The 16,926-nt window shown below is 36.0% G+C and overlaps 1 protein-coding gene across 2 annotated transcripts; it reads left to right on the forward strand.

Annotated features, from left to right (window-relative positions):
* The first annotated feature begins 3,015 nt into the window (after positions 1-3,015).
* LOC133525707 (probable methylmalonate-semialdehyde/malonate-semialdehyde dehydrogenase [acylating], mitochondrial) lies at positions 3,016-16,640 on the forward strand. Of its 2 annotated transcripts, none has more exons than XM_061862066.1 (10): positions 3,016-3,078; positions 6,622-6,758; positions 7,753-7,863; positions 9,488-9,594; positions 10,212-10,325; positions 11,574-11,740; positions 12,607-12,727; positions 13,119-13,268; positions 15,179-15,319; positions 15,770-16,640. In XM_061862066.1, exons 3-10 carry the CDS (start codon positions 7,838-7,840, stop codon positions 16,252-16,254), a joined length of 1,311 nt encoding a protein of 436 aa, XP_061718050.1. In that variant the 5' UTR covers positions 3,016-3,078; positions 6,622-6,758; positions 7,753-7,837; the 3' UTR covers positions 16,255-16,640. The 2 variants fall into 2 exon arrangements, with proteins under 2 accessions (XP_061718050.1, XP_061718048.1); XM_061862064.1 differs by lacking the exon at positions 3,016-3,078 and adding an exon at positions 3,079-3,220.
* The last annotated feature ends 286 nt before the right edge of the window (positions 16,641-16,926 follow it).

Raw genomic sequence — 16,926 nt, forward strand, 5'->3', positions numbered from 1 at the left:
ATTAAGTAGCTTCCATACGACCCGACTTACAAGGTGGTGCCCGAACCTCCCGACTGCCCAATGCTCCCCTATCTCCCCTACAGCGCCATCTATCGGCAAATTGTCTTAACTAATTTGCGTGATGTAACATATGCACGTATGTTGGTCATGTATCACGTGAACCGATTTCAAAAATTGTTCTGTTATTTGAAAAAAGGTGTCTTTTATGTAATCTCATAGCAATTTCCAGTGTAATAAACATACTTATAGTTGGTTAAATTGCAAACTGAATTCGGAAATGTTTTTTGTTAGTTAAAAAAAAAGTTACCAAGATAGAGGTCCGATTATATTTTTCCTGTACAATTTACAGTAAAAATTTCACAATTTTAATCAAATTTTTTCCACAACTAAAAAATAATAAAAAAGATGAAAGAGGTTATTACACTTTCTACTGAGAGGTTAGAAAGGTATTTCATGTTATATCCCTGTCGCTCTGAGGAGTAAATAGAATAAACTACCCAGCAACCGGATAGATCTAATAACCCTAGGGGGTTATTAGATCTATCCGGTTGCTGGGTAGTGGGGTTGGTGGGTGGGCACATAATATGGGGATTCTGCAACATACCCTGGTAACACCTTGTCACAAGTGTCAGTTCACTTTACAATGTAGTTTCTATGGAAGGTAGAGGCAAGGAACAAAATCTCCATATACCAAAAAGTGTCTGACAAAAAAAAAAACATAAATAGGTGGCGGTACAATAACTAGAATACTTGAGAAAAAAATCTAATCATAGACAGCGCACTTCACTCCGTCAATAACGCCTAGGTTCTTAGCTACTCTAGCGCTACTCTGGAGAGATTTGGAACTATTATTTATAGCTGACAGCTGGACACTTGCAACAATTCTGCCTAAGGAGTTTCTGTTCCTTGCCTCTACCTTCCATAGTAGTTCCATTCAATCTATATTATAAACGTTTACACCTTCTTTTATAAAAAAACTATATCACAAACATTATAAAATTGTGTTATATTATATTTTAGCTTTATTGTTACCTATTTATAAACCTAAATTGCTTTTATAATAAATATTACACTAAACGTATCTATTCGACTTTGACGTCATGAGCCATACTTCAGTTTATAACGTTCCGTTTTCTTTTGTTATCAATTTCATTTCAAGGTAGCACGCTTACTTGTATTAAATTAAAACTGTGTTATATAGGTGTATTAAAAATTAAAAATTTTATCTAGATTTTATCTGACAGAAAAAATATAATTTTAATAAAAATAATTTTGAAATAATACAATAATTGTTTTTGACATTTTCAGTTTTGCTAACGAAACGTTTTCTTAATCAAATTCAAAATAATGTCAGGCTGACGCAACTAGGAACAAAATAAGTTTTGTATGGAACTTGTTTCGCAAATCTTTGCCAACGAAGAAAAATAAAACGTCAGTGCTATTTATTCTGTCAAGTTTACATCAAGTCAACTGTCAGCCTAATTGTTTTGTTTGTTATGAAGGCTTCAATGTTTTGTTCGGGTATTTCGTGCAATTTCTTTATTATTTAGTTAAAATATCGAAAATAGTGAACCGTGATCAGAGTAAAGAACGAGTTTGTTAAAATGCCACCGAGAGAACGGTTTACTAAGTGTGAAATATGTGGCAAGCGAGCCACTCGAGAAAATCACGAAAAAAGGGATTTTATGGCGAAATTTCCCTTGGATAAAGACCGGTACGTATTGCTTTAGATACTTTTGACCTTATTTTGGTGCAGCAGGCTTTAAACACATCGAAAATTTGATATTTTATATTATTTTTAGTTGTGAACTAGGGATGTACTAAAACTATCGATAATTGTATGTTTATTTGTATATCAGTGTAAGTAATTAAATAAAATATGTGAAATTTCCTGAGAACTTGCATTCAATATGACACACAATTAATTCGTCGAAGATTTTCAGTGGAAAATTATCTATCATCTATGCATTAATGGTCATTATTTAACATATTTGATTTGATTTATAGATGCATATTAGCGCTAAATAATCAGTTGATCATCTCATTAGCAAACACTTGGAATATAAACTGTACATAACCAAGGCTGTATGTTTTCAGATGCAGGCAGTGGGTTAAATTTGTTGGGAACGAAGACCTGATACATCTTCCCATAGAAAAGTTACATTTATTGAAACATGTATCTGCAGATCATTTTGAAAATAGTGCTTTTAATAAAAAAAAATTAAGAAAAAAAATAGTGAAGGATTTTATAATTACAATCTGAGTGTAACGAGGTATTCTAAAATAGAATCCTAGCGTAGTGAGGGATTCAAGTGTTAACGCCTATGGGTGGTATTCCACCTATGCAATTTCTTTGTCCAATGTGTATTGCGTCTCACATTTTGATTAATGACAGAGTGAGACGCAATGACATTGGACCAAGAAATTGGATAGGTGGAATACCACCCTAAGGTGGAAATATTTTTGCTACCACGTGATAAATTTACATACTGCTTTTCACATCACCTATGAGGAAATTATTATGGTACAAATAAATAAATAAATTTAATTAATGGTAATTAAATTAAATAATTTAACCTAAGAAGTATGCAAAAAGAGGAAAAAAGTGATCCCTCCTAGTAGGGAAAAAAAGTGCTACTTTGATCCTTCCTAGCGGTGAAGAACAACAAGGTGTTCTAAAAAAAATCGAGTCCACATTAAGCTCGACCACGTATTAGTCCACTCATAGAACCATCCACTATATAACATACAACTTAAATGTTGACTCGATCCTAACTTGATTTCGAGTACAAAATTTGTAGACAAGAGTCTATATTTCAACCCTCCCCATTTTATCGATATCGATAAGAAACGCAAGCGTGTAGCGTACTACACTATTTAAATTGCTTATGTTGGTACTAAGGTTCTTTGACAGTTCTTTGTCGTACATTTTGGTAATGATTTGCGAAACAAAGGGATTCCACTCGCTAGTATGGAAGTCCCGTCTCTTAAAACGTAGTGATTATATGCTCTTTGATAATGTATCCTCGCTTGACTACAAAAGCCAACAATTGGAATAAATAACTTTATCAATTCAAGGTCAGAACATTTTGTATTTTAATCAGTCTGTTCAGTAGGCCCCCAACAGCCGCTCTGATTATAGATAGTGTGGTCGTCATAATCTTAAAAATATATTCACATAATCATGGCCTCTGCTATGTTGAAGCTGTTAAAATCAGAAGTGAGTTTTGTTTATGAAATATTTTCTTCATAGTTTACTGAAAGCGTTTCTCTGGAGTGTGAATCTACTGCATATTTGTTTAAAAAGTACTCATCACCGAATTCAATTTATGTGAGCCTTGACTTTGAAACTATTTAACCTTGAAAGCAGACGCTGTAAAAATAACACCAACGCCTTCCTTTATATTTAATTAACTAGAAAGCATGGTATATTGTTACACCTTCGTCCATATCTTTATTCTCTTATTATTTTCATAGATGGATATAACTTAAATAAAACCATGTGGTTGGTGCTTCCTTGCAATACTACTTTTGTTTTTTCTCTTCTTAATTAATTAAGCTAATAATTGTATTGGAATGGTTTTTCATCAAATGAATGGTGCTTCAAAAACTTTGTTGTGCTTGATAAATGACTTGGCATCAGAGTTTTCATTGCATGGTAAGATTATAGTGAGCTATGGAGTCGATATTAAGATAAAAATGAAAGTTGAACTCATCCTCATCTCATTCCATACTATCAAAAACAATGTAAACAATATAATATAATAGGACACACATACAACTGTCTACATAAACTAAAAGAAAACTGTAATTGCGACATAATTGAGTTTGTTGAATCCTACAAATATTTAGAGTTAATATAGATAGGACATTTAACTGGAAAAACAAGTACAGGCATTATGTAACAAATTGAGATATATTTATGTTACTTTCCTACAACTTAGAAAATATGTAACAACCATGCAAACACTTTACTGTGCCCTAGTGGATTATGGATTAATAGCATATGGTCGCACATTCAAATCACAACTAGATATGATTTGAAAGCTACAGATTCGCTATTTAAAATTATTAGTTTATCCTAAGCAGAAATGAGCTTGTAACAAAGACTACGACCAGCTATTCAGATTATGTAATATTCTACCGGTGAATGATAAATTTAAATTATTTATGGCGTCTCATAATTATACATCAAAATCATTTCCATGTAAAACGCAGAATAAAGATAAAGTGACAAGAAGAAAACCTAAACTATTCTTAGATAATTTTACTCCCATTAATTACTATGGAGAGCGGACATTTCAATACTTGGTACCGAAAATATTTAATGCACTTCCAGAAAAATTGTTTGCTAAAGAGATAAGCCCACGTAATTTTAAAATGAGTGTTAAAAAATATTTAATAGATAATTGCCCACAGGAGCAGTAGAGGGGGGTCAACTCATTATGGAAACCTATAAAAAGTTGGCCTGTCTTTGCAGACCCTGAAGGCTGATTAGAATAATTATAATTAACTTTGCATGCTTAGTTATTAAGTTAATATAATACAGCATGGTTATATTCAACTGACACAAATGGATATCAAGAGCGAAACTAACTGCCATCAAACCGCTTCACAGTTTGGCAGTACTATTCTGATGTAACACCTATGTACCGTGTCTTATGAGAATAAAAATGATTAATTCATTAATCAATTCAGTAATTTTAACAAATTTGCCCTGTAATGATTTTGTGTAATGTCATCTAGTATTTGAAAAGCTTGTCATATAGAAATTGTGGTAAATTGTAATTCTATTAAGAATGAGTATGACTTTAATTTTAATATTAATATTGACTCCAATGATCCTATAATTTTACCGTGGGATGAAAATTCCCATGCCTATAAATAACAAAATTGAGTACTCTCTCTCAACATTACAAAACTATTACTTTGTAAAACTAATAGTTAAATTAAGGTAAAAATTTTTTTTGCTACTTACTGATAGATATATATTCATGTTTTCTTTTGTCTTCCAATACTCGAGTGTAGCATGGTTGTGGACAAACAAAGGAGTTCTTAATACATCATTCACACAATTTGGTATTTAAACTTGCTGCATAATTCATAGTGGGCCCCGATGTTGTTTGTTGCTCATATCAGTATTTGTCTCCGAGTTTCATCACAGTCTGATTTTATATTCAGTATTATACAGAGGTGACTTGGTGTTGTGATATAAATAATTTATCTACACTTTAAAAAACAGCATAAATTCCATTTTGAATTGTTCAATGTTTACTTCTGTTAGTGTGAAATTGACTCTTCTCAAAATATTTGTGTTTTGATGAATGTGTCCTAAAATGGTATACATGTTTTAGTTAATATTCAGTTGGTAAACACTTGGGATCCCCTTATGGGTATAGGCCTCCTCCAGTTTTTGCCATGCATCTTGATCTTGGGCTAGATAATGCCACCCCATGCCGGCAGTTTTCTTTATGTCATCAGCCCAACGCTTGAGTGGGCGTCCTTAGTGTCTGTCACCACTCCCTGGTCCTCTCCATTCCGTCACTCTGTTCGCCCATCTAGAGCTATCGTATCGTGCCATGTGTCCTGCCCATCTCCACTTCATTTTCTTGACATATTGTAATGCATCAATAAATTTGGTTGCTTCCCGAATGTCTTTGTTTCTAATCTTACTATGTTTTTATAATTGAATACAGTTTATATGTTATACCTTGTAAGTGTTTAGCATGCAACAGAGAAAGAAGGGGTTGCAAATAAAGGCTTTTTTTAATGGTAAATACTTTAAATTACAGGGTATTATTAGAATTTGAATATACAATTTGTATAAATCCAACCGTCAGATTTTGGTATGAAGAAAAGATAATAGGGTAGATATTCATAAAAGGTCAAATGGATTTATCCGAGTTTGAAGTTAAGCGACACAAGTTAAGATTCTATTTTAGGACTCAAAGCATAATCATGTATGGCTAAGAATATTTTATCTTAAGAAACATTATTTTTACAGTACTTATCTATGAAGGTAAATCAAACATGATAAATTATGTTGAAAAACCTGTCAAGTTTTCAATACAAATCGAAGATACAGGATATGTCATAATCATAAGTAAGAATAAAAAGTGTAGCATATCTTCATATTCTGTATGTCGTATAGCATCTATTTAAAGAGTTAAATTCATTGCACCAGTAAAAGTCACTGTATTATTTGTAATTACCTATTTACTATGTTAATTTAAACTAAATCTTTGCATATAATTTTCATTTGCATTGAAAAGGTTCATTTCTGTTAGCAAAAGTTGTTATTGAAACATTTTTATGTATAAGTACTTTTGTTTACCATATGTGGCCGGGGCCGGCAAAACGTCCCACTTTGTTGGTAGCCATAAGGACGAGATTTGCTTGTATCTTTATACAGATACCTGTTAAGGCATCCTTATGGTAAGCAACAAAGTGGGTCATTTTTCCGGCCGTGGTCACATGGTAAACAAACACATTTATATTTATATTATTTATTAATGTAGAATCAGTGTAGTCACAAATTAAACAGAAATAATAACACAATTGGAATGTAGAAAATTACTATGGACTTAAAAAAATTAATAAAACTTTTCCTACATTTTTCAGTCTCAAGTCCTGCTGCGAAGAAACTATAGCAGCTCCGCTCCCACAACTAAGCTGTTCATTGATGGCCAGTATGTGGACTCCAAGACAACCAACTGGATTGAACTTACAAACCCGGCCACAAATGAAGTCATTGGAAGGTAACATTAATTTTATATGGCTTCCTAAATTTATGAGGGAAATTCACAATGTAAAAAGGCATATTTGGTGGAGTTTGTGGCAGAAACTAAAAGAAAATGAGAAATCGAAATAACAACATAATAAAAATTGTCTTTCTGCTTTTGAAATACTTTTCCGTCCTTTTGAGCTTTCCGATTATATAATTATTCTATCTTACTATGTGTAAGAACAAACACACATATTATTTCTAAATACTCTGGCCATCTGGGTGTGACTATTTATGAAAAGTTATGGTTTTTCTTAGTTGGTTTGAACTTGAAAACGCACCAATGCTCAATGTGGCTTATTGGTCTTATGGCCTATCCTTGTCACCTGACCTGCAGGTAAGGCCACAAGAGAGTCGAAAACCCTTACTTTGTTCAGTGAACTTATTTAAATACATATGTACATTTTTTTTCTTAATACACTAATATATTTTTATCTAAAACCTAAACTTATTAGAATTCTGTACAAATAAAAAGAATACATAGTACCTACCTCTACATATGTACTTAATTAGATGATTGTTACATACTGTTGTTACATACTATGTATCTAGGTTATCATTATCATAAAGTTAACATGAGATATAATATAATTACAGGTTTTCAAAGGGTTGGGCTGATACGATGAATCTCTGTCATTTAATGAGTCTATCTTATAACTATGTGGATTGTTATCTTCAATTTGCATAACGCTTTTATCATCTACTAGGAAACTTTAACAACGTGTTTATTTAAGACTTGAGTTGTTTAAATGTGAAATGATAGTTCCATGGTTTAAAACTTGTTGATTTGCTTCTAGAACTATCTTGACTACGGTTTATACCAAGATGGAAAACAAGCGTATAGCTAGCCTATTGGCAAGCAGTTACCGTAGCTTTAAGATGCATACAACTCCAGAGATGTCAATTGCGACATTAACATTCCTTTTATGAAGATCCCCATAGTCTATAACTTTATAATTTAATTTCAGAGTTCCAGAGACAACAAAGGAGGAATTAAACTCTGCCTTGGAAGCAGCGAAGAACGCCTACGAATCATGGAGCCAAAGCACTATTATGACTCGGCAGCAACTTATGTTCAAGTATGTCTTATTTTTCAAAATTAGTCTTATATCTTAAGACTATTAGGTGCAAAATGCAACAGTACCCTATTATTTACCAGGCCAAGTTCTGCAATGTATTTCTGGGAATTTCGGACAAACTAGGACGTCTGAATAGCTTACGGCATTCTTAAATCAGGCCGATCTTATCGAATGCTATTTCGAATGAATTTATCATGGAGTTAGGCATATTTTTGCAAGTTTGCTTCGTTAAGATAGTGAATATAAAAAAGTTACAAAATGCTTGGAATTATATGTGATGTTTGAGTTTCATCATATAATGGCTTAAAAATCAACCCTGTGTCTAAGTAACAAGATTTAAATTGTGATTTCAGCTTATCTAATTTTTATTCATCGCATTAGTAAAAAAATGATTAAGTACCTACTACTGGAGGAACTTCTCGAAACTGATGCATTGTCTTAAATATAAAAAGCAAACACAATGCAGTAATCATTTGAACATTATATTGTTAGATTCCTTCGAAAAGTCTCGATTCGTTGCTGTCAGTTAAATATGGAATGTAACTACTGTAATTTTTCTGCTTAATTAATCTTATACCTTTGAGCAATTCTTCAATTCTTGTATATGTATATATATTTATATATTTCGGAGATCTCGGAAACGGCTTCAACGATTTCGATGAAATTTGCTATATTCGGGGGCGAAAAATCGGTCTAGGAAAATGCGCATTTTTGAGTCTATACATGTAGATGTCACTAGGTGCCCCTAAGGCGCATATGAAGGATGTGATGGAAATATTCGCCGTCGACGGGTAAGTCCCGGTAGCTCAGGTAGAGCGGCGGGCTAGTTTCCCGGAGTCGCGAGTTCGAGTCTCGCCCTAGATAGAAGGAAAAGTGCCTTTATTTTTAAGCATCGTCGACAAACAAATTAGACGTTTCTGCTTATAATAAAAAAATAATACTGTAAATAAGGTTCAAATTTCCCCTTCGGCCGCGTACGCAACCAGAGCTTCGTAACCAGATGCGATCGAAAACTATTTCTGCCTTGTACGAAACTGGTTGCGATCAAAAACTAATTCCGTCTTACTAGTTATCAGTTACGATCGAACACTTTTCTTTGTTGTACGAAACCTTTCGACCGTTGATAAAGTCAGCTAAGATTATATTTATACACCTTGTTATACAGTATAAGTACTGTACACGTTATATATCTAGTCAAAAATCAGAACACAAAAATTGTACCAGTTGATAATATTCAAATACTTTGTTGGCAAATACAATGTAACCTTGTTCCTTAAAAGACACTGGCTTAAGAGACATGGAGCACTGACATTCAGGATAAGAAATTATCATGAGTATCATGACAAAATATTTGAAAAAAAAACCTATAGCTAGATGGCCCAGACATTGGTTTCGTATAAGAACGAGAAGTGTTCGATCGTAACTGGTTACGGGTAAGACGAAATTAGTTTTTGATCGCAACCGGTTTCGTACAAGGCAGAAATAGTTTTCGATCGCATCTGGTTACGAAGCTCTGGTTGCGTACGCGGCCGAAGGGCAAATTTCTTTGACTGATTCTGATTCTGAATCCCGAGCCAACTCTATCCATTTGATTTGATTCATGCGTAATTGAATGTGTGAACAGATTCGCTCGCCTCCTCCGTGAGAACCAGAGCAAGTTGGCCGCGAAAATCACAGAGGAACAAGGCAAGACCACGGCTGACGCTGAGGGAGATGTGCTTCGCGGCATTCGTAAGTATAAGTTTTTGACAATTTGTTTTTAAACAAGCTTGTATCACTGGTTATTCTTTTCTTTCAACAGGTAACTATTAATACTCATGGAGCAAAGCTGGGCACCGTTAGTCCGTTAACGCGTAACTAAAATTGCATTTTTACAAGCTTTTATTTAACTTGCCCTGTTAGTATGTATGGGACAAATCTTGCAAGTTAAATTGGACCCACTTCTCGGTTTCCGATGAAGCTGAAAATTTGCATATATATGTAAGTCTGGTGATAATGCAATATTATGGTACCATCTAGCTGATCTGATGATGGAGACAGGAGGTAGCCATAGGAGCTCTGTGACAAAACAACGCAACCTAATTATGTTTGGGGTTTTTAGAATTGTCTCGATAAAGGCTCGTTCCAAAAATGAAATTTTTGCCAAAAACTTATTTCTTTTGTTATGATACTTGCGATAGTGATCTGCTTATATGAATTGTTAGTTTTGGTTCTGGAAGTTAACAGGTTAGGAACACAAACCCGGTCAAGAGCGTGAGAGCGTGTACGTTCAGTGTACAACACCCTATCATGTGAACCCCATGGCGTTAGGTCTTTCAATAATCTCCCCCCGTAATGTTTATTTTCAGAGCTGGTCGAGCACTGCTGCAGCATCACGAGCCTGCAGCTGGGCGACTGCATCCAGAACATCGCCAAGGACATGGACACGCACAGCTACAAGGTGCCGCTCGGTGTTGTCGCTGGTAAGGTTTTTGTTAATACATACTTGTAATACACTCTAGAGGCATGCAAACGGGTTATTTATTGTAGGTAAACATACATTCTTTACAAAGTGACCCCTTTGCAGTCTATTTGTTGGTTGGTCTCAGGCATAAAGAAAAGGCAATGGCGGGAAGATTGAATGTATTCTTCGCGTAAAGAGCCCACTAACAGTCCGCCTGACGGTATCGGCCTGTCAGTTGTTTGGAACTTTCAACTTTTTGTTCTAACTGATAGGCCGATTGTTAATCAGTGAGTGAGGCGGACTGTTTATCAGTGGGCCCCTTTAGAGTCTTGTCTTTTTTCAGCAGTACAACACAATGCAATGTGTCTAAAGATTGGGTTTATCTAGAAACCCATGAACTGAATGAGACATGATGTTATTAATCAAAGACGCGTTTTTCTAAAAATAGAGTTATACTTAAAATCTACAGAACATGAATTTTGGTACGCAGATAACTAAGGTATGATTCCTAACAATTGACTATTTTATCGTTTTACCTTTTTTAGGGTTCCGCAGTCAACTAGGAACCCTTATAGTTTCGCCATGTCCGTCTGTCTGTCTGTTTGTGTCTGTCTGTCTGTCCGAGGCTTTGCTCCGTGGTCGTTAGTGCTAGAAAGCTGAAATTTGGCATGGATATATAAATCAATAAAGCCGACAAAGTCGTACAATAAAATCTAAAAATTTTTTTTTTTGGTACCTCCCCTACACGTAAAATGTGGGTGAATTTTTTTTTTCGCTTCAACCCTAGAGTGTGGGGTATCGTTACAAAGGTCTTTCAAAACTAATAGGGGTTTTCAAGAAACATTTTTTGATAAAGTGAATATATTCGGAGATAATCGCTCCGAAAGAAAAAAAATGTGTCCCCCCCCCCCTCTAACTTTTGAACCATAGGTCCAAAAAATATGAAAAAATCGTGGAAATAGAGCTTAAGAAAGACATTAAATGAAAACTATAGCGGACATGATCAGTTTAGCTGTTTTTGAGTTATCGCAAAAAGTTTTCCCTTCATAGTAAAAAGACTTATTTTAATTAGGTACTGATTATGCAAATTTGCCTATTTGTTTAACTCGGGTGAAAGGTACCGTTTCATCCCTTGGTTAACAATTTACTACACTTTAAGCTCCAGTTTAGCTTATTGTGACGGAAGAGTAACTACGGAACCCTACACTGACCGTGGCCCGACATGCTCTTGGCCGGTTATTTATATATCCGAAACGTTTACTGACAGGAGTGGCCGCCTTCAACTTCCCCGTGATGATCCCGCTATGGATGTTCCCGGCCGCGCTGGTGACGGGCAACACGTGCCTCGTGAAGCCCTCGGAGCAGGACCCCGGCGCCACGCTCGCCATGATGGACCTGCTCACCGAGGCTGGAGCGCCGCCTGGCGTAGTCAATGTATGTTGAAAACTACAAACAGAAGGAAGAATAGAATATTCCTCAATTTATGTAGAAAATCTCAGATAGAATGTGCCTAAGTTATACTAGCTTGTGCCTGTTGTAATGATTTTTATAAATGGCGTTTTACTCGTATCATGCTATACAGCACGAATACGGAAGACTTTGTAATATCTTTTGCGGTACAAATTCACAAAAAAAAGTACTTTTTTGTACTTTTATTTAAAAAATGTACTCATACGGTTTAGGCACTGCGACACGAAAAAAAATATCCTGTGAGAATTAGGTATGAATTTTTCAAATTTCCCATCTTCATTATTGTATTGGGTAGGGTGAAAAACGTTTACACGACCACGACGCCGGGTAGATGCTATTTGGCACGACGCTCTACGAGTTAATTTTATGATTGGTCCAAATACTACAAGATAAATGTACTTTTCACATTTTATGTGCCGTAGACTGTACAATTTGAGTAAATTTATTTTGGACTATTAAATAAAACACTTATATCATATATATAAATCTTCCGTAGTCATGCTGTATAGCATCACACTTTTACTCACTTTTTAGAAGGCTACTTAGAATTCGTAAATGTTTTTCACCCTACCCAATACAATAATGAAGACGGGAAATTTGAATAATTCATACCTAATTCTCACAGGATTTTTAATTCACAAGGTTTCAGTCTTGCAAGTTGTACGTTATACGTTTTGCGGTTTTGAAACCGCAAGAAATTAATCGCAGTGCGTTCTAAGCCTAATAATTTGCAGAATCCCAGATACTGTAGCCTTTGGACACTTGCAACTCTAGGAGAGCGTGATATGTATTGATGACTCTTTAAAATCCTTAAATTTTGCTGTCTCCAGGTTGTCCACGGCACGCACGACACCGTGAACTTCTTCTGCGACCACCCCGACATCAAGGCTGTGTCGTTCGTCGGTGGGGATGCCGCGGGCAAACACATCTACTCGAGGGCTTCTGCTGCTGGTGTGCTACCTGCCTATTATTAACTAATTTTTATAACTTGTCTCATTATCAGGCGAAAAACAAATTTTAAAAGTTAACTGAATCACTTTTCAATTCCGAAAATTAACAAGTGGGATTTTTTCGTCCTGGTAGTTTTTTTAATGTAACAGGGACTTTGGCTATGTAACAAATGAAAATAATCTTTAAATAAATACTTAAAAATATTTTGCTGCGCGTCAACATTTCGAAGGAGGAGTCACAATAAAATATCATCGTGCTAGTTTTTGTTTAAATCATGGTATAATATTACTCAAAACTGAAAATTTTATTGATGACTCTGGATACATGCATTATCAGTTTTTTTTAACTGCCTGCCTTTTTTCCAAAAATAATAATAATAATTTATCTACAGGCAAGCGAGTCCAGAGCAACATGGGAGCTAAGAACCACGGCGTGATCATGCCGGACGCCAACAAGGAGCACACGCTCAACCAGCTCGCCGGCGCGGCCTTCGGCGCCGCCGGGCAGCGCTGCATGGCGCTCAGCACCGCCGTCTTCGTCGGTGAGTACATACTGCACGTATACTCATTCTCAAGTTCAAAACATCAACGATATCGTTGACATATGTGATAAGGATAAATAAAAGCGGTCTTAAATAAAGGGAGGGTTAAGTATCAGGAAGTATAGCCTCTCAGTGGCACTACCTTGCATCGATTTTAAATAAATAATAAATCAATATTATAGGACATTATTACACAAATTGACTATGTTCCACAGTAAGCTCAATAAGGCTTGTATTGAGGGTACTTAGACAACGATATATATAATATATAAATATTTATAAATACTTGAATACATAGAAAACACCCATGACTCAGGAACAAATATCCATGTTCATCACACGAATAAATGCCCTTACCAGGATTTGAACCCGGAACCATCGGCTTCATCGCCAGGGTCACTAGTCACTAGTCACTACCCACTAGGCCAGACCGGTCGTCTGTATGTGTTTGGATATAGGATTCAATCCACCTGTAGAGATCACCATGTGATTGATTTATGTAATAACATAGTGTGGTTAATTTTATTAAAAGATTCTCAGAAATCGGTATGTACGGCGTCAATCTGATGACCGTGGTCAATATCATTCAAAATAAAATCTGTGAAGGTAATGAGATTGGTGTCGACACTGCGGCCATGAAAAAAACCATGTTGGTCAGGGGAAATTATGCGAATGATACTATTGGTCAGTTCAGAGGACACAATTTTTTCAAATATTTTGCCGGAAATGCATAGATTCTTTGGGAGAGGCCTAATGAACTGCTAAACATATCTGCGCCCATACATTTTTCGTTGTACTTCTTACATGCGCGCCAAATATACGAATGCTGTGCGTGTTAAGTTCTACTGTTAGGAATGCTAAATAAAGCCTTACTGCGATTTTGACATACTAATTCTACTATCCTGAATAAGCATTGCACCAGTGTACACCGATTTATAACATGTAATCCAACTTTGAACAAGAAAAATGTTCAGATCTCGGGTAAAAACAAGTGACGATGCGACAGATTTAAGCATGTTTGCTAAGGGTTGCGCCCGGGCGGAGCGTCGCCGGCGAGCAAAAAATATTATTTAGTTATGTTTTTGGCACATAAAACTGTATGGAGAGTACGTTTTAGAGACGACCTTTACTATACAAAAAATTATGTTAAAATATTTATTTTTACTTTTTTCTGAAATATAATACCAATTAGTCTCTTAAATATATCGTCAGTATTTTTGTAACCCCTTGTGTAGTGACCATGGTGCCCAGTGTACATACGTCTACATAATTTATGTACTTACCATTTTATGTTTGTACTGGAATTAAAATAATCAAGGAATTTAAAATAAAATAAATGCCTTGGCACAGCCCTACGTCTGAAATTTTGAATTTCGAACGAGAATTATAAAATGTTAGAAGTTGGACTACTGGGTCTAAAAAGACACCTTCCTTAGACTGTGATTGCATTGCCAGTAGTGCAAAATATGATTTGTGACTTTGACTTAAATGAAATGCGTCCCATGGAGTCTCTTACGCCGGATATCCTCGAGTCAGGGTTTTATCTCTATGAACCGGTAATAGTTTCTTCGAAATTCATAATCGCAATACTTTAAGCTTGAATTGAATGCCGCAACTATGTAGCAAGTTAAATAGAGTCGAACACGTTTGCATATTCATCTAAAACTGTTTTTACAGTACATATGGGGCTACTTTATAGCACTAGTGCGAGAAGTAGCATATTATGTTACTGTGTCGAACATTTAAAGGGCCATATGTACTGTAAAACGTTGTACGATACATGTGCGAATAGGTAATTCGCAACTCGTGTCGATTTAAAACACTCCCTTCGGTCGTGTTTTAATTTATCGCCACTCGTTTCGAATTTCCAATTTTTCGCACTTGTATCGTAATGTACTATATTGTTTCAGGTGAGGCGAAGGAATGGATCCCAGACCTAGTAGCCCGCGCTCAGGCTCTGAAAGTGAACGCTGGTCATGTTCCCGGCACCGACGTGGGGCCCGTCATCTCCCCGCGCGCTAAGGACAGGATCGTCCGGCTGGTCGACTCTGGTAAGTTGTAGAACTGGAACACTATTGTAGGCTGTATTAAGTGAATCTCAATTAATTCAAAACGTTTCTCTGGGTACCGTAAAATCTTCTAATTGTAGTTCAAATTTTCTAACTGTGATCCAAATTAACCGAATTGTTGCTTACTCACATGGGGTTATACCAGTAGCATTGGAAAAAGACAGTATGATTATCTCTGCTTATGCTTCACTGACACGACTTTTGCCAAATTATTAGTGCTGTACTTTTAATTTTTTTTTGCTTTTTAATTTTACCAAGATCCCCATTTTTAGGATTCCGTAGCCAAAATGACAAAAACGGAACCTTATAGATTCGTCATATCCGTCTGTCTGTCCGTTTTTTATTGATGAAGTATTTTCTGTCCCTCTAAATGTTGCTTTTGTTCAAACGAATACATACCAATCATAATAATGTTAACTATTTTGATAACAGGAGTGAAGGAAGGCGCCAAGCTGGTGCTCGACGGACGCAACGTCAAGGTCCCCGGTTTCGAAAAGGGCAACTTCGTCGGCCCCACCATCCTCACCGACGTCACCCCGAGCATGGAATGCTACAAGGAAGAGATCTTCGGCCCCGTCCTCATTTGCCTATTCGTCGATACCCTTGATGAAGCCATCCAGATGATTAACAAGAACCCCTACGGCAACGGCACAGCAGTGTTCACCACCAACGGAGCGACCGCCCGCAAGTTCTCCTCGGAAATCGACGTTGGACAAGTCGGCGTCAATGTCCCCATCCCTGTCCCACTGTCTATGTTCTCATTCTCCGGCACTCGCGGCAGCTTCCTGGGAACTAACCACTTCTGCGGCAAACAAGGACTTGACTTCTACACTGAACTCAAAACGGTTGTTTCTTACTGGAGACAAAGCGATGTGTCACACACGAAGGCTGCAGTATCCATGCCTACTCAACAGTAAAGTTAAATGAATTACTACTCTATAGTAAATATGTTTTGGAAGTATTTTGTTTCGGGAAATTGTCTATTTATTTTTGTATGTAATTTTAGATGTAAGGAAAAATCGTCATGCATTTACTGCTGTTATTCATTGTCTTCCATGTTAGAATGTGTAATTATATTTTATAAGCAACGGTTCAGTAAGCAAATGGATTAACGTGGTTTTGAAATGTGTCTTATAAGAGTACAAAAATATGTAAAGTGTGAATAAGTTATAAAATATGCCTTTTATACCAGTCATCTTTGGACCGAACTCCGCCATTTGCCGAACTCTTAGCTAGAGTTTTTTTCACTTGTTATATTGGCACCTATTTTTTTCTCATTTATAAATATATATTTTTATTACTATCTCGTTTCTTTTTCTACACCTGTATACTTGTAATGAAAAGAGAAAGCATATGAAACTATGACTACTGGTATGGCCTATTGGGTAGTGACCCTGCCTATGAAGCCGGTGGTCCTGGGTTCGAATCCCGGAAAGGGCATTTATTTGTGTGATGAGCACAGATATTTGTTCATGAGTCATGGGTGTTTTCTATGTATGTATTTAAGTGTTTTTGTATTATATATACCTATCTAGGTAGCTGTGCCTTGTAGATAGGTAAACACAGGTATCGGCTGCTTTTGTGGCGGT

Source organism: Cydia pomonella, chromosome 15, assembly GCF_033807575.1.
Source record: "Cydia pomonella isolate Wapato2018A chromosome 15, ilCydPomo1, whole genome shotgun sequence".
NCBI lineage: Eukaryota > Metazoa > Arthropoda > Insecta > Lepidoptera > Tortricidae > Cydia > Cydia pomonella.

Bases quoted from the DNA above. Each gene is read 5' to 3' on its own strand.
- LOC133525707 (XM_061862064.1), top strand. From the start codon at position 3,185: ATGGCCTCTGCTATGTTGAAGCTGTTAAAATCAGAA. The intron at 6,759-7,752 runs GTAACATTAATT...ATTTAATTTCAG, and splicing joins ACAAATGAAGTCATTGGAAG to AGTTCCAGAGACAACAAAGG. The intron at 12,728-13,118 runs GTGTGCTACCTG...ATTTATCTACAG, and splicing joins CTCGAGGGCTTCTGCTGCTG to GCAAGCGAGTCCAGAGCAAC.